The 21,254-nt window shown below is 41.2% G+C and overlaps 1 protein-coding gene across 7 annotated transcripts in view; it reads left to right on the top strand.

Annotated features, from left to right (window-relative positions):
* The window catches only part of sesn1 (sestrin 1), a 108,437-nt gene extending 94,343 nt beyond the window's left edge, over window positions 1-14,094 (top strand). For 4 of the 7 annotated variants that reach the window (XM_078542549.1, XM_078542554.1, XM_078542552.1 and 1 more), the window contains exons 3-10: window positions 622-822; window positions 4,263-4,445; window positions 6,956-7,192; window positions 8,966-9,116; window positions 9,708-9,823; window positions 11,002-11,192; window positions 11,275-11,419; window positions 12,680-14,094. In XM_078542549.1, coding sequence (XP_078398675.1) covers window positions 622-822; window positions 4,263-4,445; window positions 6,956-7,192; window positions 8,966-9,116; window positions 9,708-9,823; window positions 11,002-11,192; window positions 11,275-11,419; window positions 12,680-12,766 — 1,311 coding nt within the window. In that variant the 3' untranslated portion in view covers window positions 12,767-14,094. The remainder of the gene's footprint in view (window positions 1-621; window positions 823-4,262; window positions 4,446-6,955; window positions 7,193-8,965; window positions 9,117-9,707; window positions 9,824-11,001; window positions 11,193-11,274; window positions 11,420-12,679) is intronic. The other 3 variants (XM_078542550.1, XM_078542553.1, XM_078542551.1) reach the window with 2 other exon arrangements.
* The last annotated feature ends 7,160 nt before the right edge of the window (window positions 14,095-21,254 follow it).

Genomic DNA, 21,254 nt, shown 5'->3' with positions numbered 1-21,254 from the left:
TTGGGGGTAAGGGGTAGTGCTTTTGTGACTTTAGCATTTGTGGCAATATGTGGAATTGGCACAGAAGCTTAAAAGCAGATTCATTTTGTAATTGCAGAAACTGATTACCAATTTTGAATGAGAGTTGAGAATTTTCCTAAACACTAAACAGGCAAAGAATTAAGGCATTGTAACTTTAAAAGAAACAGATGTAATCATTTTGGCCTGAAAAATGCAGGTGCAATATTTTACTGTGTTTATTCCCCATACTTCCCTCAGAAACCTCCAATTGGGAAGGTGAATTGATTGGTCACAAACTTAGCTGTTCTATTATAGTTTCTCAATTGCAAATAATAGCTGACAAACAGTGATCACTTCAAAGTAAGCACTCCACCCTTGCATGAATTATTGCAGATTTATTTTGTAAAGTGTAATCTATGAATATTTTTATATGTTGAGAAGAAGTTATTTTGGTTAAATCCTCTCAAAAGATAATATCAAATGCCTCAGACATGTTTGAATGAAATTAGGTGCAGATCATCCAAAGCCTAACAGATGTGCATAGAAGCAACTGCCATGCAGTGATATGGTTACTGTGGTCAGTATCAATACATGAGGTGACAGTTAAATATTTTTAAACAGATCCTCCAATTAGGAAGAGAAGATGCAGAGACACGCATAGTATTCATTGAAGCATTTGCTACTTTGGGTCGCCTGGACAACATCACCTTGTTGATGGGATTCCACCCAAGGTACCTTGACAGTTTTCTCAAAACCCAACACTACCTGATGCAGATGGACGGTCCGTTGCCATATCATTATCGACACTACATTGCAATAATGGTGAGTCCCTTCTGTAGCATTGTTCAGGTGATGCATGAAGTGCACAGTCTCCTGTTAACTCAAACACTTAAAAAAGAATGGAATTATCCACTACTTCAAAGTAATTACTTCAACAGAAGAGCAGGTGTGGTTTTCATCCTTGTTTTCAAGTCCTTGCATGACCTCACCCCTCACTATCTCTGTAATCTCCTCCAGCCCCACAACCTACAAAAATATGTGTTTATCTAATTCTGGTGTCTCATGCATCCCCAATTTTAATTCCTTCATCTTTGCTGGCCGTGCCTTAGTTGCCTAGGCACCAAGCTCTGGAATTCCCTCCCTACAGCTCTGCACCTCACTTTCCTCCTTTAAAATACTCCTTAAAACCTACCTCTGCGACAAGCTTTTGGTTATCTGACCTAATATTTCCTTGGATGGCTCGGTGTCACTCACTGTTTTGTAATAGCCTTTCCCCACCCTTTCTTGTGCCTTCATCAACATTAGAACCAAATGTGCAAAAATATGTTAAGATGAAAAAAAAAGGTGCACTGTGAATGCTGTAAAATCTTACAGCTTAAAGCTTTAGAAACAACAATCTGGTCTAAACTTTTAGTTGCTTAATTTGAATTTGCCAGATATAAGCAACTGCCCAGTTTAAAAGTGAACTTCTTCAATTAGGTGGGCAGTGTGATTCCAAAGCTGTTTTTCATGCTGAGGAGACTGATCTATATTGATAAAGAACAAGATGCCGTCAAGTAGTGGTCTAGGTATCGTTAATAAACATGTTCGGGTGGGAAGGAAGCTAGGCAGTGAATTATTGTTGTGGTTTGCACAGCTGGCAATTGGCAATTCCAACTTCCTACTTATCCTAATGTTTCTATGGTGTTGTCTATTAACAATGGAAACAAAAAAAGTGTGACTAGCACCCTTTGAAGAGTCTATACATCACTTTGGTTGCAGCATTGCAAGACTTGCAATGTCACATTGGTAGCTAACAGCTGTGGTGCTCACTTGAAGTGCCTGAGTCTAATTAGTTCTGCAGGGCACAAGATATTTTTCTTAATATATAAAAAACAAGGTTCATATTTATTTTCAGCCTTTCTAGTTTCTCCAGAACTTTTTTGTTAATTTAGAATGACAAGCAAAGTTGCAATAGGATAATTTTTCAACAGTAGTGAAAGGAGCCAGTGGCAAAGTGGTATTGTCACTAGACTAGTAATCCAGAGACCCAGGGGAATGTTCTGGGGACCCAGATGGTGAAATTTGAATTCCATAAAAATTAAATTAAGAATTAAAAGTTTAATGATGATCATGAAACCCTTGTTGATTGTCCCTTAGGGAAGGGAACCTGTCGTCCTTGCCTGATTTGATCTACATGTGACTCCAGACCCACAGCAATGTGGTTGACTCTTAAATGCCCTCTGAAATGGCCTAGTGAGCCACTCAGTTGTATCAAACTGCTACAAAGTCTAAAAGGAATGAAACCAGACTGACCACCTGGCAACAATCTAGGCACCAGAAGCGACAGTGGCAAACTCAACCCTGCCGACCTGCAAAGTCGTCCAAACATCTGGGGGCTTCTGCCAAAATTGGGAGAGCTGTCTCACAGACTAGTCAATCAACAGCCCGACATAGTCATACTCACGGAATCATACCTTACAGATAATGTCCCAGACACCACAATCTCCATCCCTGAGTATGTCCTGTACCACTGGCAGGACAGACCCAGCAGAGGTGGCAGCACAGTGGTATATAGTAGAGAGTGAGTTTCCCCAGGAGTCCTCAACATCGACTCTGGACCCCATGAAGTCTTACGGCATCAGATCAAACATGGGCAAGGAAACCTGCTGATTTACCACTTACTGCCACCCACCCCTCAGCTGATGAATCAGTACTTCACCATGCTGAATACCACTTGGAGGAAACACTGAAGCCCCCCACCCAGAGTGCATTCTGTGCCCTTGCTACCTTCGGTTCCATCACCAAGAGTGGCTCAGTAGCACCATCACAGACCGAACTGGCCGAGTCCTAAAGGACATAACTGCTAGACTGGGTCTGCAGCAGGTGGTGACGGAACCAACAAGAGGGAAAAACATACTTGACCTCATCCTCACCAACCTGCCTGCTGCAGATGCATCTGTCCATGACAGTATTGGTAGGAATTACCACTGCACGGTCCTTGTGGATCAAAGTCCCATGAGGTGAGAGTGACTGCCCTTGACATCAAGACAGCATTTGACCGAGTATGGAATCAAGGAGCCCTAGCAAAAGTGAAGTCAATGGGAATCAGAGGGAAAATTCTCCACTGGTTGGAGTTATACCTAGCACAAAGGAAGATGGTTGTGGTTGTTGGAGTTCAATCAACTCAGCTCCGTGACATCACTGCCAGGAGTTCTTCAGGGTAGTATCTTTGGCCCAACTATCTTCAGCTGTTCCATCAATGACTTTCCTTCCATCATAAGGTCAGAAGTGGGGATGTTCGCTGATGATTGCATGATGTTCAGCACCATTCGTGACTCCACAGATACTGAAGGTGCCCATGTCAAAATGCAGCAAGTCCTGGACGATATCCAGACTCGGGCTGACAAATGACAAGTAACATTCGTGCCCACAAGAGTCAGGCAATGACCATCTCCAACAAGAGAGAATCCAACCATCACCCTTGATGTTCAATGGTATTACAATCACTGAATCCCCCACTATCAACATCCTGGGTATTACCATTGACCAGAAACTTAACTGGAGTAGCCATATAAATACCGTGGCTACAAGAGCAGATCAGACACTAGGAATCCTGCGGTGAATAATTTGCCTCCTGACTCCCCAGAGCCTGTCCATCATCTACAAGGCACAAGTCAGGATTGTGATGGAATACTCCCCACTTGCCTGGACGAGTGCAGCTCTCTCAACATTCAAGAAGCTTGACACCATCCAGGACAAAGCAGCCCACTTGATTGGCACCACGTAAACAAACATTCACTCCCTCCACCACCGATGCACAGTAGCAGCAGTGTGTACCATCTACAAGGTGCACAGCAGGAATTCACCAAACCTCCTTAGACAGCACCTTCTGAACCCACGATTACTACCATCTAGAAGGGCAAGGGTAGCAGACACATGGGAACACCACCACCTAGAAGTACCCCTCCAAGCCACTCACCATCCTGAGTTAGAAATATATTGCCGTTCCTTCACTCTTGCTGGTCAAAATCCTGGAACTAATCTCCCTAACAGCACTGTGGGTGTACTGGGTGCGGCAGTTCATGAAGGCAGCTCACCATCAACTTTTCAAGGGCAATTGTGGATGGGCAATAAATGCTGGCCTCGCCAGCGACACCCACATCCCATGAATGAATACAAATGTGTTATGACTAATTAGTATTGTTCATGGAATAAATAGAAATTTATGCTTTTTGATGTGATTTAGAACATAAAGCATTAAACTTCTGTCTTTTTTACAGGCTGCAGCTCAACACCAGTGTTCATATCTTGTAAATCTCCATGTTAACGACTTCCTCCAAGTTGGTGGGGATCCAAAGTGGCTAGCAGGTTTAGATTCCGCCCCTCGGAAGCTTCAGACTTTAAGTGAAATGAATAAAATTCTTGCGCACAGGCCCTGGCTTATTACCAAAGATCATATTGAGGTGAGTGTTCCTGTGATTTCAACCTTACACTTGCATTTCACCTATCTGCCTTCTGCCAATCTTTCCCCACCCCTGTCACAAACACATTTCCGCATCTTCCTGTCCTCTCTCCACTTCATGCTAAATATTAATTTTTCCAGTCAGAGCCACACCCTTTGCATTATATGTAGCTTACCATTTCCAAGGCCTGCACCAACTACCAGACGTGATTGTTTCTTTATCTACTTTGCTGTATCTCCATGTCTTGTCTAACCTTCTCTATCCATGACGTAAAATAAAACCATCTCTGCTTCTCCCTCCCTACCCCAGCTCAACCTCTCCAACATCCTGGCCCTCTACCCACAAAAGGTTTACCTCGTTTGACATGCTTATCACATACACATTTCTCTTTTTTGACACCTTCATTCCCATTAGATCCCTTGTGTTGTCTTAACTTCACAACTTGCCGAGCACAGCACCCAAATTTGAACACTCAAATGTGAAGTGCACATGGTGTGCGACTCTCTTGATTGACTCAAATTTGGTAATAGGCAAAGAACAACCTTTGTGGAAAAAATTGCAGTAATAATTTGTATGGAACCTTTAAAGTAGGAGGGATGACATTTTCAGGATGGTCTTAAAAGGAAAGAGGTGGAGGGATTGATAGCTGGAATTCCAGAGCTTCAGGCTGAAAAACATGTGGTGGGCCAAAGTGAATGGGTGATGCATGAATGCAGTTACAGAAACAGAGTTCTTGGAGGGTTGTAGGGCTGACTCCCCAAAGCCTGGTCCAACATCTTCAAGGCACGAGTCAAGAGTGTGATGGAATACTTCCCACTTGCCTGGATGAGTTCAGCTCCCACAACGCTTGAGAAACTTGACACCGTCCAGGGCAAAGCAGTCTGCTTGATCCCCACATCCACAAACATTCACTCCCTCTATCACTGATGCACAGTAACAGCAGTGTGTATTGTCTACAAGATACACTGCAGGAATTCACCAAAACTCCTTAGACAGCACCTTCGAAACCCACGACCACTACCATCTAGAAGGACAACGGCAGCAGATAGATGGGAACACCACCACCTGGAAGTTCCCCTCCAAGTCACTCACCATCCTGACTTGGAAATATATTGCCGTTCCTTTACTGTTGCTGTGTCAAAATCCAGGAACCCCCTTCCTAACAGCACTGTGGGTGTACCTACATCACATGCACTGCAGGGGGTTCAAGAATGCAGCTCACCACCACCTTCTCAAGGGCAACTAGAGATGGGCAGTAAATGCTGGTCCAGCCAGTGAAGCCCAAATCCCATGAATGAATTAAAAAGAAAAACAACCTTCAAGTTTCTCATCTAAATATCCTCCCTTGCCATCATTCTTGTTGTCTGCAACCTCATCCAGCCCTACATCATTACTACACCCTTTGACTTCTATCTTTAAAATACAATATTTTCAACTGTGTCCTCTGGCAGTTTTCCACGAGCATGTTCCTACACTGTTCCCTAAACCCTTCAACCTTGTTACACCACTTCTCTCCATCAACCAGATTCCTTTGAATATATATTTTTATGCTTTTCGCCAGCTTTCCCCTTGTATTCTCTGATCGCCGACTCAGATTATTTTGACACTGTAAAGGTGCTGTATAAATATAAGCTACAATTCTCACTTTTTGATCGTGTTCATGATACTGAAATTTCAATAACAGTTGTAGCCTTAAATTTGCTGTTAGGCAACATTACTTTGTGATGACTCTTGCATGTACTTCATCTATGGGTGAAGATGTTTAAAATTGTACAGTATAGATTAATTTTAGGATATGGCTTTATGATATTGCAAAATACTCTTTTGAGTATTGCTTCTAGATTACCTCTCAATGTCAAGCCTGGCTCTGTGGTACCACTCGCATCTCTGAGTCAAGCAGTTGCAGATTCAAGTTCCACCACAGAACTTGAACACATAATCTAGGCTGATGTATCAGAGCTGCTGCATTGTTTGAAGTGCTTTCTTAATTTTCTGTTTGAGCATTTCCATGGCAGTGATTGCACCATAAGTAAGTCATTGTTTATAAAGCACTTCTGAGACAGGTTGAGAATGTGATGAGGTGATTTATTAATGCACGTTTGTTCCATTCTCCATCTACGTCCACCCCGCCACCTTTTCTCGAAGCATTAACTAATCATAGAATGCACTGTTGGGTTGAACAGGAGTTCTACACTATAAGCTTATGCAGATTCAATTATAGATATGAGAGAAAAGAATGCCTTTTATATCATAAAATTTTAAAAAGCTTCAGTCACTAAATATGGTGGAAATATTTCATAGTATTTTTCCTTTTTATTGATTATGGAAAGCTTAATATATTCCCTGGGAATGGAACCAGAATATCATAGTGTTAAGTTACCAGTGAAGAGGTCTAAATTAATTTAGAGGGACCAATAGAAAGCTGAGAAAGTTTGAAGGGGCAGATTGAAATGACTTGAAGCTGTAGCTTGTGGCAGTACCATTAATGTTATTTCTTGTCTTTATTTCAGAAACTCCTAAAAGCTGAGGAGCATGGCTGGTCACTGGCTGAGTTGGTACATGTGGTCGTGCTGCTCACTCACTATCATTCTCTTGCATCCTTCACGTATGGCTGTGGTATCAACCCTGAAATACATTGTGATGGAGGCCACACATTTCGACTCCCTTCTGTTGGGAGTTGCTACGTATGTGATTTTAATGGCAATAATGCTATAGATGATCTACTGAATGGCCAAGGAGGAAGTGGAGTAAGTTTAAAAATGTTGAGTCTATTTTTTCATTGCGTGCAAATGACAGCACACGAGCTAAAATGACAGCACCATTTAGGTGATGGATTTTTACCATAAAAACTCAAGTTGAAACTTGGTATCTATTCCTGTAAATCCTGGGAACGTTAAGAGTACAAGAAATAACTTGCTTCTGTGCATCAGTATTGCAGATAGAACATGTCTGCTTCCTTTTGGTGTGTGATTATGCCTCAGGCTAATAAAAGGGCTGTTTTTTTTTCAAATGATGAACTACAGGATCTCTCCCTCTCCTCTTCCCCCTCCCCCAACCATTGCAACCAAAAATGTAATGAGGATTTTTTTTTCCTTTTTTAATGGCTGTCAGGGATAGTCAGCATGGCTTTGTCAGAGGGAGGTCATGCCTAACGAATTTGAATTTTTTGAGGAGGTGACCAGGTGTGTCGATGAGGGTAGTGCAGTTGATGTAGTTTATATGGATTTCAGCAAAGCCTTTGGCAAGGTCCCACATGGGAGACTTATAAAGAAGGCAAAGGCACAGGGGATACAGGGTAATTTGATAAGGTGGATTCAAAATTGGCTTAGTTGTAGGAGGCAGAGGGTGATGACAGAAGGATGCTTTAGTGACTGGAAACCAGTGTCCAGTGGTGTACCACAGGGGTCTGTGCTGAGTCCCCTATTATTTGTCATTTATATAAGTTTGCGGATGACACAAAGATTGGCCAGGTAGTTAACAGTAAAGTTGAGTGTCTTGGGCTACAGGAAGATATAGATGGGATGGTAAAATGGGCAGATGGAATTTAACCCTGAAAAGTGTGAGGTGATATATGTTGGAAGGAGTAATTTGACAAGGAATTATTCAGTGAACGGCATGGCACTAGGAAGTTCTGAAGAACAAAGGGACCTTGGCGCGTGTGTCCATAGATCTCTGAAGGCGGAGGGGCATGTTAGTGGGGCGGTGAAAAAGGCATATGGGACACTTGCCTTTATCAATCAGGGCATAGATTACAAAAGTAGGGAGGTCATGTTGGAGCTGTATAGAACCTTGGTGAGGCCACAGCTGGAGTACTGTGTGCAGTTCTGGTCGCCACGTTATAGGAAGGATGGAGGGAGTGCAGAGGAGATTTGCCAGGATGTTGCCTGGGATGAAACATTTAAGCTATGAAGAGAGGTTGGATAGACTTGGGTTGTTTTACTTGGAGCAAAGAAGATTGAGGGGTGACCTGATCGAGGTGTACAAGATTATGAGGGGCATGGACAGGGTGGATAAGGAGCAGCTGTTCCCCTTAGTTAAAGGGTCGGTCACAAGGGGGCATAAGTTCAAGGTGAGGGGCAGGAGGTTTAGGGGGGATGTGAGGAAAAACTTTTTTTACCCAGAGGGTGGTGACGGTCTGGATTGCACTGCCTGGGAGGGTGGTGGAGGCGGGCTGCCTCACATCCTTTAAAAAGTACCTGGATGAGCACTTGGCACATCATAACGTTCAAGGCTATGGGCCAAGTGCTGGTAAATGGGATTAGGTAGGTAGGTCAGGTGTTTCTCGTGTCGGTGCAGACTCGATGGGTCGAAGGGCCTCTTCTGCACTGTGATTCTGTGATTCTGTAATGTACAAACTGCCTATGCACATTAATAATGAAAGAGCCAAAACAAAATCATATTCTTATGGAGCCTAGTGATTTCAACTGCAAAGTTGAACGTCTTTGCATAGTATTTCATCACTTATTTGAATCATGCAGGCAATCGTTTTTAGAGTACAATGGAAATGTTTTTATCTTTAGCAGAGCACAGAGACTGTTTGTGAGGTGGAAGCTCTGATGGAAAAAATGAAACTGCTGCAAGAATGTAGAGATGAAGAAGAGGCGAGCCAAGAGGAAATGGCAACACGATTTGAGAGAGAAAAGGCAGAGAGTCTCTATGTAGCAACAACAGGTGAGAATAAAAATAGCTGTGTTGAAGTAATGTTAATGTTGATTTCTGGTCACCTTATTTAAATATTGTGCTTACAATTAATTCTATGTTGCAGCCATATATGGTACCCTATATATACAAAAGAATATTTTGCATGTAGAAAATGTTAATGAGAAAATCTTTGTATACACTAGATGTAAGTATTTGGAGCAGGCATATCCAAAATAATGTCAGTGGACCATATGGAAACTCCATGAACTGAATTTTATTTCCAAATTTCTTGTTTCTTTTTGGATTTGAAGATTTGGAGAAGCTTGTTCTCATATCCATGTCTCGTTGATGGGCAGGTCCTAAATCAGAACTGCTTTGTTAGAGTATGCTGCCTGAGGTGTAGTTTTTTAACTTCATTTTAAACTTTTCACTTGGTCTGTGAAATTCTATTGTCTGTAGTATAGGATCCAGTAATAGAATTAAGTTTACCATTAATAGAATAAAGCTTAGGCACTAATGATTTAATTTCTGGGGTAATGAGAGTCTGCAATACTAATTGGGGAAGTGGATTCCATTATACTTGAACGATAGCATCAGTCTTCGCTTTTATTTCTACCTCAGAAGGTGAAGAATCAGTAGATACGAGGGACGTTTCTCGTCACTTTGAAGATCCAAGCTATGGTTACAAAGAATTTCCCAGACAGGATGAGCAAACTGTGCCCACATTTCGAGCTCAGGTAAAATTCTAAACTTGTTCTCTATTTTATCTATGAGGTACCAGTTTTTTGTGCCACAGAGTTATAGGACATGGGCCTGTGCCCATGATAATCTAGTCATGTAATTGGGATGAGGTGCTGAGCAAAGACTAGTTTATTGTCCCTGTCTCTCTTTCTCCCTCATGGACCCTTTGCCTATTAGAAAGGGCAGAAAAAACATCAAGCTACACTGGAACAACTTAAAACCTACTTAGTGACTTTTTTTTTTCTTCTTCCCAGATGTAAGGGACTGTTCAGAGCATAAGTGATAAACAGTCCATAGGAATCACCTAAGGTGATCAAATTGCAAGTACTGTATGACTTCATATTGTTGATTCAAATGGCAGGGAATACCCATGGATGTAATGGTGTGTTGCAGTGCTGCTTATGATTCTGATATGTTGGCATTGCACAAAAGGATGGTGCTACTGGGGAATGGGAACTTGACTTGAAGTGAGTGACATGTAAGACTACTAATGTGGTGAGGTGGGCTGGCCTTCTCACTTCACAACGAGTCCACAGTTAGAATATTATACAAAGATCTCCAACTGATTTAGCAGGGGAACATATTGACATTTTATTCCAACGCCAAATTTGTGGTAGTTCATCCTTTATTTTTCTGACATTACCATTCACGAATCCAGAGTGGATGATAAGGTATAGTTGTTGCTACTGATTAAACTAAAAGTCCTGGCTTCTGAACGGATAGTATTTATTCTGTCATAAATTTCTTGCTGTCTTGTACTCCTTGGTGGAGGCAGTGAAGTAGTGGTGTTGTCACTGGACTGGTAATCCAGAGACCCAGGGTAATGCTCCAGGAGCTCGGTTTCGAATCCCATCATGGCAGATGGTGGAATTTGAATTCAGTACAATATCTGAAGTTTAATGATGACCATGAAAAACATTGTCGATTGTCGTAAAAACCCATCTGTTTCACTAATGTCCTTTAGGGAAGGAAATCTGCTGTTCTCACCTGGTCTGGCCTAAATGTGACTCCAGATCCACAATAATGCGGTTGACTCTTAAGTGCCCTCTGAACAAGGGATGGGCAATAAATGCTGGCCTAGCCAGTGACACCCACATCCCGTGAACAAATAAAAAAAAAATTGATGAAATTGCTTAAATGTTAATACTATTTTTATATTTTAATCTTTGCACAGGATTATACTTGGGAAGATCATGGGTATTCCCTTGTTAACCGTCTTTATCCAGATGTCGGCCAGCTATTGGATGAAAAGTTTCAGATAGTTTACAACCTGACTTACAACACTATGGCAATGCATAAAGATGTTGATACTTCAATGCTCAGACGAGCCATCTGGAACTACATCCATTGCATGTTTGGAATAAGGTCAGTTTATGAAAGTTCTGTATAGTTCTAAAATATAGCAAATTATTCCATATAATTAATCTTCATAATTTATTTGTGACAGATATGATGATTATGACTATGGTGAAATTAATCAGCTGTTGGATTGGAACTTCAAAGCTTATATAAAAACTGTGGTCTGCTCTCCAGTGAAGACTACAAACCAAATGTATGATGGCTTCTGGAGACGATTCAAACACTCTGAGAAGGTATGAAGGGCTAGTACTAAGGTGGAAATTGAGTATTTCTGAAAAATACACAGCATATTTACTTTCCAAATCCTTTCATCCATTGGATTATACATCGTGTAATCTGATCCTGTTGCAATACTGCACATTCTCTCAACATGTTGCCTCAGTCTCAGAAGAGCAACTGTAACTGCACTAGTCCTGCATTTTAATTGATAATATAATCTACCCTTAAAGCCTCCCATGTAAAAGTAGTCTTTTAATTTTAGCATTGTAGTTATTTTTGTAATAGTGAGGTCAGCAAGCACATTTCAAGTTCAGTTCCCGTAGCCTAAAGTCATCAGAGGTCAGTGTTTGCTATCCTGTTTTTCCTGAGATTTAAAGTCCATCTTCCTGGGAGGTGATAATGCTATGTAATACTCCTTTCAAGTTGGTTTAATATTTCCATACAATAGCAATAAGTGCCTGAATTACGAGAATATCTGGGTATTACAATTAGCTAGCATATTGCTCTACCTCTGGAATCTGATAAAACTAGTCCAGTGAATGTGAGACATCTTTTCACTTCTGGAGTAAGTTAGAGTACTATAGTTGGCTCATTGCCTGTAGGTTAAGAGTGAGAAATTTTCTTGGGAGTTCTCATCCTAGTTTATTATACAGGGATCTCTGCTTCTGAACATCTGGTAAGGACATATTTGGGTTCTATCTTGATGCCTTCGCAGTCAACTGGCCTGCTAACAGACTTTCAAACTTCATATAATAAAAATAGTTGCATTTATATAGCATCCTTTCATGTCCTTGGAATGTTCAAGGTGCATAACAGCTAAATAAGTACCTTTGAAATGTAGCCACTGCAGTAATGTGGAAATATTAATAAAAGCTAATTGATTATGATATCAGGAACCCTAGATGGAAGAGGAGGAAAAATAGCTTTGGAATGGGATGGGAATTCAAAACCTTCCAAATTTATTGTTTATCATTTGAACTATTTTTTCCTAGAATCTGAAAACGGTTGAGCTGCTTGTGTCTCATACTTGCTTTCTTCCTACATTCAGATTTTAAAACCCAGGCTTGGTGTCACCTAAATATTACTGCCTTTTTTATTTAATTGATTTTGACTTCTATTATGGGTCTTGTCAGTCGCCTTAAGTTCTCAAATTAAAAGGAAAAACTCCATTGAAATGAATAGAAATGTTGATGTGGAAATGCTTTTTTCCCTTTTTTTCAGTTGCCACTTTTAACAAGGAGTTTGTTTTTAAAACATGTCTTTACTTCCTCTAGATTCATGTGAATTTGCTTCTTATGGAAGCTCGAATGCAGGCAGAACTTCTTTATGCTTTGACGGCCATTACACGATATCTGACATGAAAACCCTGCAATTTCATAAGCATCCATTCTGACTGGAGGAACTGCCAGTTCATTTGAACCAAAGTAGGCAAACACCCATGAATTCCATTGTGCCATAACATACATCATGAAAAAAGTGTCACCTCTTGGTGCACTGTGGCTTTGGACCTTTCACAGAAGGAAAAGAATAGAAGACTGTGAAGAACCAATGTGCAACCTGAGTATTAGATCACCTGTGTGTGTTTTGACAACACAAAATAATTTCTAACACTTTCAATGTCTTGCAGCGATGCAACAAGCTATATGCTGTCGTCTTTTTAGACTAGGTTATAATGTGTGGTTGCTGTAGGTAACTGGAGTTGGAGGATTAAAAAAAAATAATTGGGGTCTGGAAGTTTTGTGCCTCAAGGACCTTTTTTATAGTTGGAAGTTGTTGGTGCTGCTATTCCTGCCAGTGGATTGCTGAGATCACTGGCTGCCTAAGTTTTGAGCTAAGACTATCAAACTGAATACTGCAGCTACCTGAGCCTGCACTGTGACAAACTCCAGTGATGAGTCACAGTTTGTGAGATAATATTGACATTTATAATTGTTAGAATTCTAACACATCTCTATATAACTTTTGAAATATGCAAGTATTTCTAGAACTTGTATTTCTGCTGTAAAACAATGCATTTTTTTTTTACATTTTGTTTTGAAAATTGGTGAAGTAGTGATAGGTACAATTCAGTTTTACCCAAAGTATTGTCTTGAGACAAGAAGTGTACTTCTGAGTTTCTCTGTCTTCCTTGCAAAACTTACACACTGTAATGCTTTGTGTATGTTTTCTGTGGCAGCATCTTGTTATGTTATAGCTGTTGCTATTTGTGTAAGAAGGTTCAGTTGCCCTCTGGCACAGTGAAAGTTTTCCATTACTAGTAGCTTTGTCTATAAGCATGATTCTAGGCGACTGAACAACAGTCTTCAGAATTACAGCACAAACTCTTAATTGTTTCTTTTAATGTGATATTTTAACAATTAACAGCTTATCTAACAAAGCTGGAAATGTTTTGTTTACTGATGACCAGTACTTGATTCAAAATATCAGCATGAAGTCTTTTGTGTTTTCATAGGTTTTTCATCAACTTAGTGGTTGTAATACAAAATATTAAACTTGTTTTTTTTTTAAATAAATGTCATTATTGACATTTCAAATGAATGAAATAAAATTTGTTGCCAACATGTCTGTTTCAGTAAATTACCAAAATATTATTGCTGTTAATATTTAACAGATACATTGAGTCCTCTCAATTGAAACTGTAAAGTTCTTTTGGATTGTGTAGGATTGCACTCAGAATAAATATTTTTTTCTTGAAAATCCCATTGGAATTAAAATGTCTGGGAAGTCACTATAGAACAGAAACGTTTCTCACCTCTGCAAAGGACACGTATACATTTACAATTATGAAAATGTGGTTGATGAGCAGTGAAAGTTGCTTCCCAGAACCATGGGAGCATGACTACACATGAATTCGAATAGGAGGACTTTGTGGTTCTGCTGGTTCTCCCTCCTCAAGCTTCTGAAAGAGGTTTAAGTAGAAAGTGAAATGATTTCGGCTGAAAACCCTCAAGAACCCTCGTTGGCTAGAAGTTCTTCGACTGTAGAACAAAGACCACATTGAGGACTATTCTCTATATATTTTCACTGCACTATTACAGCCTGAAGTTTCTTCTACCAGCCCTATGGCATGTTTTGTTGGAACCTGCCACCTAACCCAAAGCTGCTCCACACTGCTGTTGAGAATTTAACCAAGTAGATTTGCACAATCTACAGGCAGAATGGGGGAGTGTCCTTCTCATCCAAAACTTTGACCAGAAAAGGAATCTCATTTTTCCTTGGTGCACGTTCTTCTATGATATCCTATGTTTAGATCAGTTCTGAAGGTTTTTTTTTCAAGGTTAATAAAGATAATAGGTTAGTTCTTGCTGACAGTAGAATGGTCTCCTGCGGTATAAAGTTTTGTTCTAGGACTTGTGTTCCAACAATGATGGAGGTGAAATGTAGTCCAATCACTTGGCAACATGGGAATGGAAGTAGAGCATTCAGCTCCTGGAGTCTGTCATTGACTGACTTAGATCATGGCTGGTCAGTACTCAAGCTCCATCTACCTGCCTTTGTTCCAGATCCATTGATACCTTTAGCCAACAGAAATCTACCAATCTTCAAAATTTCAACTGATACAGCATCCATAACCTTTTGAGGGAGTCAGTTTCAGCTTTCCACTACCCTTTGTTTGGAAAATGCTTCCTGATCAACTCGACCACCTTAATGAATACAGAACTCCAGATGGGATCTGACCAAGGCTCTTGACAAATAAAGCATCATAAAAAGTTATGACATAAGAGGAAGCTATTCAGCCCATTGTGTCCATGCTGGCAGTCACCCACATTGTGGGTGCAAACCCACTATACTACAGGAGGACAGAATAAGAAATGAATACTAAAAGTCTTTGATCAACATCCTAGAGATACTTCATTGTTTAAGAGTGAAAGTGTTAAGACACTTGTCCTCATCGGCTGTTTCTCAGTTTGAGGATGACGTTTACTCAGGGTTGTGAGTTTCTGCCATGGGCCTTCATGTGACTGAACAGGTCAATTCTCGACCCGCATCTCTTTGGGCACATTGGGCAGGATGTCCCACGAGGTGGGAGCTGGAATGCAAGATTCGCTTCCTTCTCTGTCGCTGCTCTGCCTCATCATTAAGACATTGTGACTCAAACAGTGATGCAGCTTGATGGATAAGTTGTGCCATTTTTAAAAATTAATTTACGGGATGTGGTCTTCACTGGGTGACCCTGCATTTATTACCTATTCCCAGTTGTCCATGAGAAGGTGAGCTGCTGCCTTGAATCGCTACAGTCCATGTAGTGTAGGTACACTTACAGTGCTGAGGGGTGGGGGTTCCAGGATTTTGACCCAGCAACATATTGAACTATTTGTAGCAAGCTCCTCTCAGTCATTAATGTAAATGCTGCTGTGCTTCAAGATGAGCTTCAGAGTGTCTTTGAAGCAATTTCTTTGTCTTCCCCTGAAAAGTTTGCCATTTGAGAGTTGAAAAAAGAGGACCTGGCGGGGGAGATGCTTTTCGGCCATCTGGACATAGTGTCCAGTCCATCAAAGTTGATTTTACGGGAATTTTGCCTGAATGCTTCAAGAAGGACATTAGCATTTGTTCGATCGTCCTCCCATTGAATCCGGAGGATGCGGTGGAGTTGATGCTGATGGAATTTATGTGTCGCTGATACAGTGGGTTGTGGTCCATATCAGTACCAGTGGCATTGGTGAAAAGAGGAATGAGGTCCTGAAAGCAGAATATAGGGAGCTATCAAATAAAATAAAAAGCAGGACCTCACAAGGCCCTCAGAATTGCTCCCAGTGCCACATCCTAGTGAGATCAGGAATAGGAAAATAGATCAGATGCATCTGTGGCTGGAGAAATGGTGTAGGAGGGAGGGATTTAGATTCCTGAGGCATTGGGATTGATTCTGGGGAAGATGGGACCTGTATAAGCTGGACGGGTTGCACCACAGCAGGACTGGACCAATATCATCGCAGGGGTATTCACTAGTACTGTGGGGGAGGGTTTAAATTAGATTGGTAGGGAGGTGGAAACCTGAGCAGGAAGACACGAGAGGCAAACAGATAGAAATGAAAGACGCAATAGTGGAAGGCTAGCAGCAAATAGGGCCATAGTACCAAAAAAAAGTCTAAAAATGTTTAAAAAGACAAATCTAAAGGCAGTTATCTGAATGCATGGAGCATTCGCGATAAGGTAGACGAATTAGCTGCAAATAGATGTAAACGGGTATGGTATGATATGATTGCGATTATGGGACATGACTACAGGGTGACCAAGGCTGGGAGCTGAATATTTAAGGGTATTTGATATTTAGGAAGGACAGGCAAAAAGGAAAAGGAGGTGGGGTGGCATTGTTAGTTAAGGATGAAATTGGTGCATTGGAGGGGATATTGGCTCAGAAACTCTAGATATAGAATCAGTCTGGGTGGAGCTAAGAAGCAACAAGCAGTGGAAAACATTAGTGGAAGTGGTAAGGTGGGTGGCATTAAACAGGAAATTAGAGATGCATGTAACAAGGGTGCTACAGTAATCATTGGTGACTTTATATATAGATTAGGCAAACCAAATTAACAATACTGTGGTGGATGAATTCCTGGATTGTGTACGAGATGGTTTTTTAGACCAGTGCATTGAGGAACCAACTAGGGAACAGGCTATCCTAGATTTGGTATTGTGCAATGAGAAGGGGTTAATTAATAATCTTGTGTGGGATCATTTAGGGAAGAGTGATAGAATTCTTCATTAGGATGGAAAGTGAAGTAGTGCAATCTGAAACTAGGGTCCTAAATCTAAAAGGAAACTACGAAGGTATGAGGGGTGAGTTGGCTATGGTAGATTGGAGAACTTCATTAAAAGGCATGATGGTGGATAGGCAATGGTTAATATTTAAGGAACGAATGCATGCATTGAAATAGTTATACATTCCTTTCTGGCACAAAACCACAACTGGAAAAGCGGCCCAACCATGGCTAACAAAATAAATTAAGGATTGTATTCGATCCAAAGAGGAGTCATATAAAGTTGCTAGAAAAAGTAGCAAGCCTGAGGATTGGGAGCAATTTAGAATTCCGCAAAGGAGGACCAAGAGATTGATTAAGAGCCAAAAAATAGAGTATTAGAGTAAACTTGCAAGGAACATAAAAGTGAACTGTAAAAGCTTCTATAAGAACGTAAAAAGAAAAAGACTGGTGAAGACAAATGTAGGTGCCTTACAGTCCAAAACAGAAGGATTTATAATAGAGATCAAGGAAATGGCAGTGCAATTAAACAATTACTTAAGTTCTGCCTTCATGGAGGGAACACAAAACTTCCCAGAAATACTAGGGAACCAAGGGACTAGTGAGAAGGAGGAATTGAAGGAAATTAGTATTAGTAAAAAAAAGTAGTGCTGGAGAAATTAATGGGACTGAAATCTGATAAATCCCCAGGGCCTTATAATCTACACCCCCGGGTGCTAAAATAGGTGGCCATGGAAATAGTGGATACGTTGGTTGTCATCTTCCAAAATTCTGTATATTCTGGAACAGTCCCGGCAGATTGGAGGTGGCAAATTAACCTCACTATTTAAAAAAGGAGGGAAAAAAACAGGAAATTTCAGACCGGTTAGCCTAACATCAGTAGAGAAAATGCTAGAGTCTATTTTAAAGGGCACTGAGAAAATTTCAGTGGGATTAGACAAAATCAAAGATAAAAACAAAAAGCTAAAAGCTAATGCGGATGCTGGAAATCCAAAACAAAAACAGAATTACCTGGAAAAACTCAGCAAGTCTGGCAGCATCGGCGGAGAAGAAATCAGTTAACGTTTCGAGCCTTCATGGCCCTTTGGCAGAACTGCAGCATAGTTTCAACAAGGGAGAAATATAAATTGGTTTAAGGTGGGGAGGGGGGGGAGGGGAAGAGACACATTGAGGGTGTGGTGTGAGCAGATAGTCAAAAGATGTCACAGACAAAAGGGTCAAAGAGGTGTTGAAGGTGGTGGTCTTTGAGAAAAGTGCTAATTAAGAATGGAAAACAGGATATTCAAAGTACAGCTCTAGTGGGGGTGGGGTGGAAAGACTAAAGGTTTTAGTTTTAGATTTAAAAATAATGGAAATAGGTGGGGAAAGAAGAATCTATATAAATTATTGAAAAAAAAGCGGATGGGGGGGGAAAAGAAACGGGGTGGGGATGGGGGGAGGGGGAGTTTAAGATCTAAAGTTGTTGAATTCAATATTCAGCCCAGAGGGCTGTAAAGTGCCTAGTCGGAAGATGAGGTGCTGTTCCTCCAGTTTGCGTTGGGCTTCACTGGAACAGTGCAGCAAGCCAAGGACAGACATGTTGGCAAGAGAACAGGGTGGAGTGTTAAAATGGCAAGCGACAGGGAGGTTTGGGTCTTTCTTGCGGACAGACCGCAAAATCAACATGGATTTATGAAAGGGAAATCATGTTTGACAAACCTACTGGGGTTTTTTTGTGGATATAACTAGTAGAATAGATGAGGGCAAATCAGTGGATGTGGCGTATTTGGATTTTCAGAAAGCTTTTGATAAAATTCCACATAAGAGGTTAGTGTGCAAAATTAAAGCACATGGGATTGGGGGTAATATATTGGCATGGATTGAGAATTGATTAACAGACAGGAAACAGAGAATAGGAATTAATGGGTCTTTTTCAGAGTGGCAGGCGGTGACTACTGGGGTACCACAGGGATCAGTGCTTGGGCTCCAGCTATTCACAATATATATCAGTGATTTGGATGAGGAAACCAAATGTAATATTTCCAAGTTTGCTGATGACATAAAACTACATGGGAATGTAAATGGTGAGGAGGATGTAAAGAGGCTTCAAGACGATTTAGACAGGTTGAGTGAGTGGGCTAATACATGGTAGATGCAGTATAATGTGGATAAGTGTAAAATTATTCTTTTCAGTAGCAAAAACACAATAGTAGAACAGTATTCAAATAGTGATAGATTGGGGAATGTTGATGTACAAAGAGACCTGGGTATCCTTGTACATCAGTCACTGAAAGCAAGCATGCAGGTGCAGCAAGCAGTTAGGAAGGTAAATGGTATGTTGGCCTTCATTGCAAGAGGATTTGAGTACAGAAGCAAGGATGTCTTACTACAGCTGTACAGGGCCTTGGTGAGACGACACCTGGAGTATTGTGTGCAGTTATGGTCTCCTCGCTTAAGATATACTTGCCCGAGAGGGAGTGCAGCAAAGGTTCACCAGACTGCTTCCTGGGATGGCAGGATTGTCATATGAGGAGAGATTGGGTTGGCTAGGCCTGTATTCACTGGAGTTTAGAAGAATGAGAGGGGATCTCATTGAAATGTATAAAATTTTGACAGGGCTGGACAGACTGGATGCAGGGATGATGTTTCCTCTGGCTGGAGGCTCTTGAACAAGGGGTCACAGTCTCAGGATATGGGGGAAGCTATGATCACATTGAATGGTGGAGCAAGCTTGAAGGGCCGAATGACTTATTCCTGCTCCTATTTTGTATGATTCTGTACACAGTCCAGGTCTCGCTGCAGTACAGGAGTGTGGTGACAACAACTGCTCCGTACATTAGGACTTCTATTGACTTGTGGAGGTCTTTGTTGTCAAACACTCGCTGCGGTAGTTTGCAGGAGGTTGAGCTGACACAGCTGATCTGGTGTTGGATCTCTTAATCAATGGTGGTCTTTTAAGAGGTGGCTGCCAAGGTCAGGGAAGTGCTCAACATAATCTAGAGTCTTTCCTTCAACATGTATAGGAGGTGTGCGTTATTTGACTGTGGGTTGGTATGAGTTTTATTTTGGTAACATTCAAGGACAGGCCAAGTTTCTTGTATGCATAATTGAACAGAACAACATGGCTTGCAAATCCGATGCAGAGTGGGTACCGACACTGAAGTCATCTGCAAATTGTAGATCATGTATGTCTGCGCTGGTCACCTTTAGTTTTGGCATGGAGGCGACTGAGATTAGAGTTTTCCATCTAGACGGAACTTAATACTGAGATCAGAGGGCAGTTGATCTTTGATGAGGTGAATAGCCACTGTCAGGTAGATTGTGGATAGTATGAGGGCTATCATCCAGCCTTGCTTGACCCTGATCTGGATGTTGAAGGTATCTATTTCAGATTTTCCACTGGAAAGACAGTTGCAGTTATATCATGAAGCAATTGCAGGGTTGTATTGTGTAGTTTCTTGGAAATCCACATCTTCGAGCACAAGTCCACAGAGCCTTGCGATTTACTGAGTCAAATGCTTTGGTCAGGCCAATGAAGAGTTCCTGGTGGTGCTCTTGACATTTTTCTTGGATTTGTCTGGCAACAAAGTACTGCCTGGCAACAAATACCATCTTGGATGTTCCTCTTGAAGGTTTAAAGCCAAACTGTGCCTCTGGGAGGATTTCCTCAGCCATAGGAAGTAGGCAATTCAGGAGAATGCATATCAGGATTTTACCTCTATGGACAAGAGAGAAATGCCTCAATAGTTTTCACAGCATGATTTATCTCCTTCTGGAAGATAATTGAAGACCTCAGCTGGAATACCAGCAGGGCTGTAGGCTTTGTTGCTTTTCATCTGTTTGCTGGCTGCAGCTCTTCCATTGATGGTGGTTCACCCATCGACTTTACCTCAGGGTACAGGGGGATAGCCTGGAGAATATCAGCTGCCACTGGATTCATGGCTGAGCAGCTATTGAAAATCTTCTTTTCAACATTGACAGATGGCATTGCCATCCTTAAGAAGAGAAATACCGTCCTGGATAGCAGGGGATTCTGTCCATTTGACCTCAATCTATAGATGAGCCTGGCGGCTTCAAAAAAAGTTTCACATGGCATAATGGTCAGCATATTGTTGGGCTTTCTCTTTCCACAACATGTCCTTAATCTTCTGGATTTGCGTTTGAGCGTTGTTAT

The sequence above is a fragment of the Cetorhinus maximus genome, chromosome 5, assembly GCF_964194155.1.
Source record: "Cetorhinus maximus chromosome 5, sCetMax3.hap1.1, whole genome shotgun sequence".
NCBI lineage: Eukaryota > Metazoa > Chordata > Chondrichthyes > Lamniformes > Cetorhinidae > Cetorhinus > Cetorhinus maximus.
This window is presented reverse-complemented; position numbering and strand designations above follow the sequence as displayed.